We start from the raw sequence: 1,561 nt of genomic DNA on the forward strand, positions 1-1,561 counted from the left end.
CTCTGTCTTTCGTACTCATTGTTGCAACAAATATATTATATATATTGTTTTCTTGTACTCTACGCAAATAGTGCTCTCATTTATAACGCTAATTTGTCCACATCGACGTGAACTTCTGGCGGCACGTGGCGCTTGGAATGAGAAAGACGACGAGAACGGAAATCTGTCTACTTCCCCACTCCTCAGTTTTTCTTTCTCGCCTGCTCATTCTCATCGTCCTTATTCACTCATTCGCCCGTTTTCTCATTCATTACTTCAGTCGGTAATTTTGCGTTCCGGAAACATTATATAGTATCATTTGTGTCATTCTGTCCTTGTTTTATGTCTAATGAACAATAAAGACAGAAAGACGCAAATAAGCAGCTAATAATGTCTTTCCAAACGCAGCCTTTCTCGCTCGTTCTTTTGGTCGCTCGCGTTCATCCGTCTGTTTTCTCGCCACTTCTATCTCTCGCTCACTCACTCCTTTTCCCTTTCATTCGTTCAGTCGCTCATTTTCTCACCCACGACTTCACTCACTCCGCCTATTTTCCCGTTCGCTCAATTTCTCTCTCTCTCTCTCTCTCTCTCTCTCTCTCTCTCTCTCTCTCTCTCTCGCTCATTCTCTCTCCCTCGCTCATATGTTCGTTTTGTCGCCACTTTTTTCGCTCATTCCATCCGCACGGTTTTTCTTTCACTCCATCTTTCGTCCATTTTCTCGCCACTTTCGTTCCTTCGCCCGCCCGATATTTCATTCTATCATTCACTCATCTATTTCTTCTCACTCTTTCTCTCTCACTCTCATACTAGCTGACTCTTAGTAATGACATCGATATTGTACTTACATTTTCTAGGCCGGCCCCGGCCTGCCATTTCTTTCGAATACTTTCTTATTGTCGACACAGCAACGTGATCGCGGAAGAATATCATCAACAAACGACTGAATCAGCCGCGGGCCGATTGGCAGGAGAAAAGGAGTGAGTGAGCGAGAGATAGAAGTGGATAAAACAAGGACAGAATGACACAAATGGCACTATATAATGTTTCCGGAACGCAAAATTACCGACTGAAGTAATGAATGAGAAAACGGGCGAATGAGTGAATAAGGACGATGAGAATGAGCAGGCGAGAAAGAAAAACTGAGGAGTGGGGAAGTAGACAGATTTCCGTTCTCGTCGTCTTTCTCATTCCAAGCGCCACTTGCCGCCAGAAGTTCACGTCGATGTGAACAAACTAGCGTTATAAATGAGATCACTATTTGCGTAGAGTACAAGAAAATAATATGTATAATATATTAGTTGCAACAATGAGTACGAAATACAGAGATAAATTTTCAATTAAAAATTCATTTTAGTATTTCGTTTCATCATTATTATGGATATCGATAATATTTTATTTTACTTTACGCCATGGTGCTTCATTTATTACATTATGTTTCCTCGCGCCATGTCACGTTTGGAATGAGAACGACACCGGACTCGAGTTACAAAAATAAAATGTCACAATAGTATTGTATACATTATGTGTCGTATTATTAATTATTTTATTATTTATTTCAGCCAAAAGTCTAGGCGCTAGGCCA

The 1,561-nt window shown here is 40.8% G+C and overlaps 1 protein-coding gene across 1 annotated transcript in view; it reads left to right on the plus strand.

Annotated features, from left to right (window-relative positions):
• The window catches only part of LOC108768559 (galectin-3-like), a 3,765-nt gene extending 2,215 nt beyond the window's left edge, over positions 1 to 1,550 (plus strand). Inside the window, exon 2 of the mRNA XM_018519027.1 lies at positions 1,539 to 1,550. Coding sequence (XP_018374529.1) covers positions 1,539 to 1,550 — 12 coding nt within the window. The remainder of the gene's footprint in view (positions 1 to 1,538) is intronic.
• The last annotated feature ends 11 nt before the right edge of the window (positions 1,551 to 1,561 follow it).

The sequence above is a fragment of the Trachymyrmex cornetzi genome, unplaced genomic scaffold (genome assembly GCF_001594075.2).
Source record: "Trachymyrmex cornetzi isolate Tcor2-1 unplaced genomic scaffold, Tcor1.1 scaffold807, whole genome shotgun sequence".
Lineage (NCBI taxonomy): Eukaryota > Metazoa > Arthropoda > Insecta > Hymenoptera > Formicidae > Trachymyrmex > Trachymyrmex cornetzi.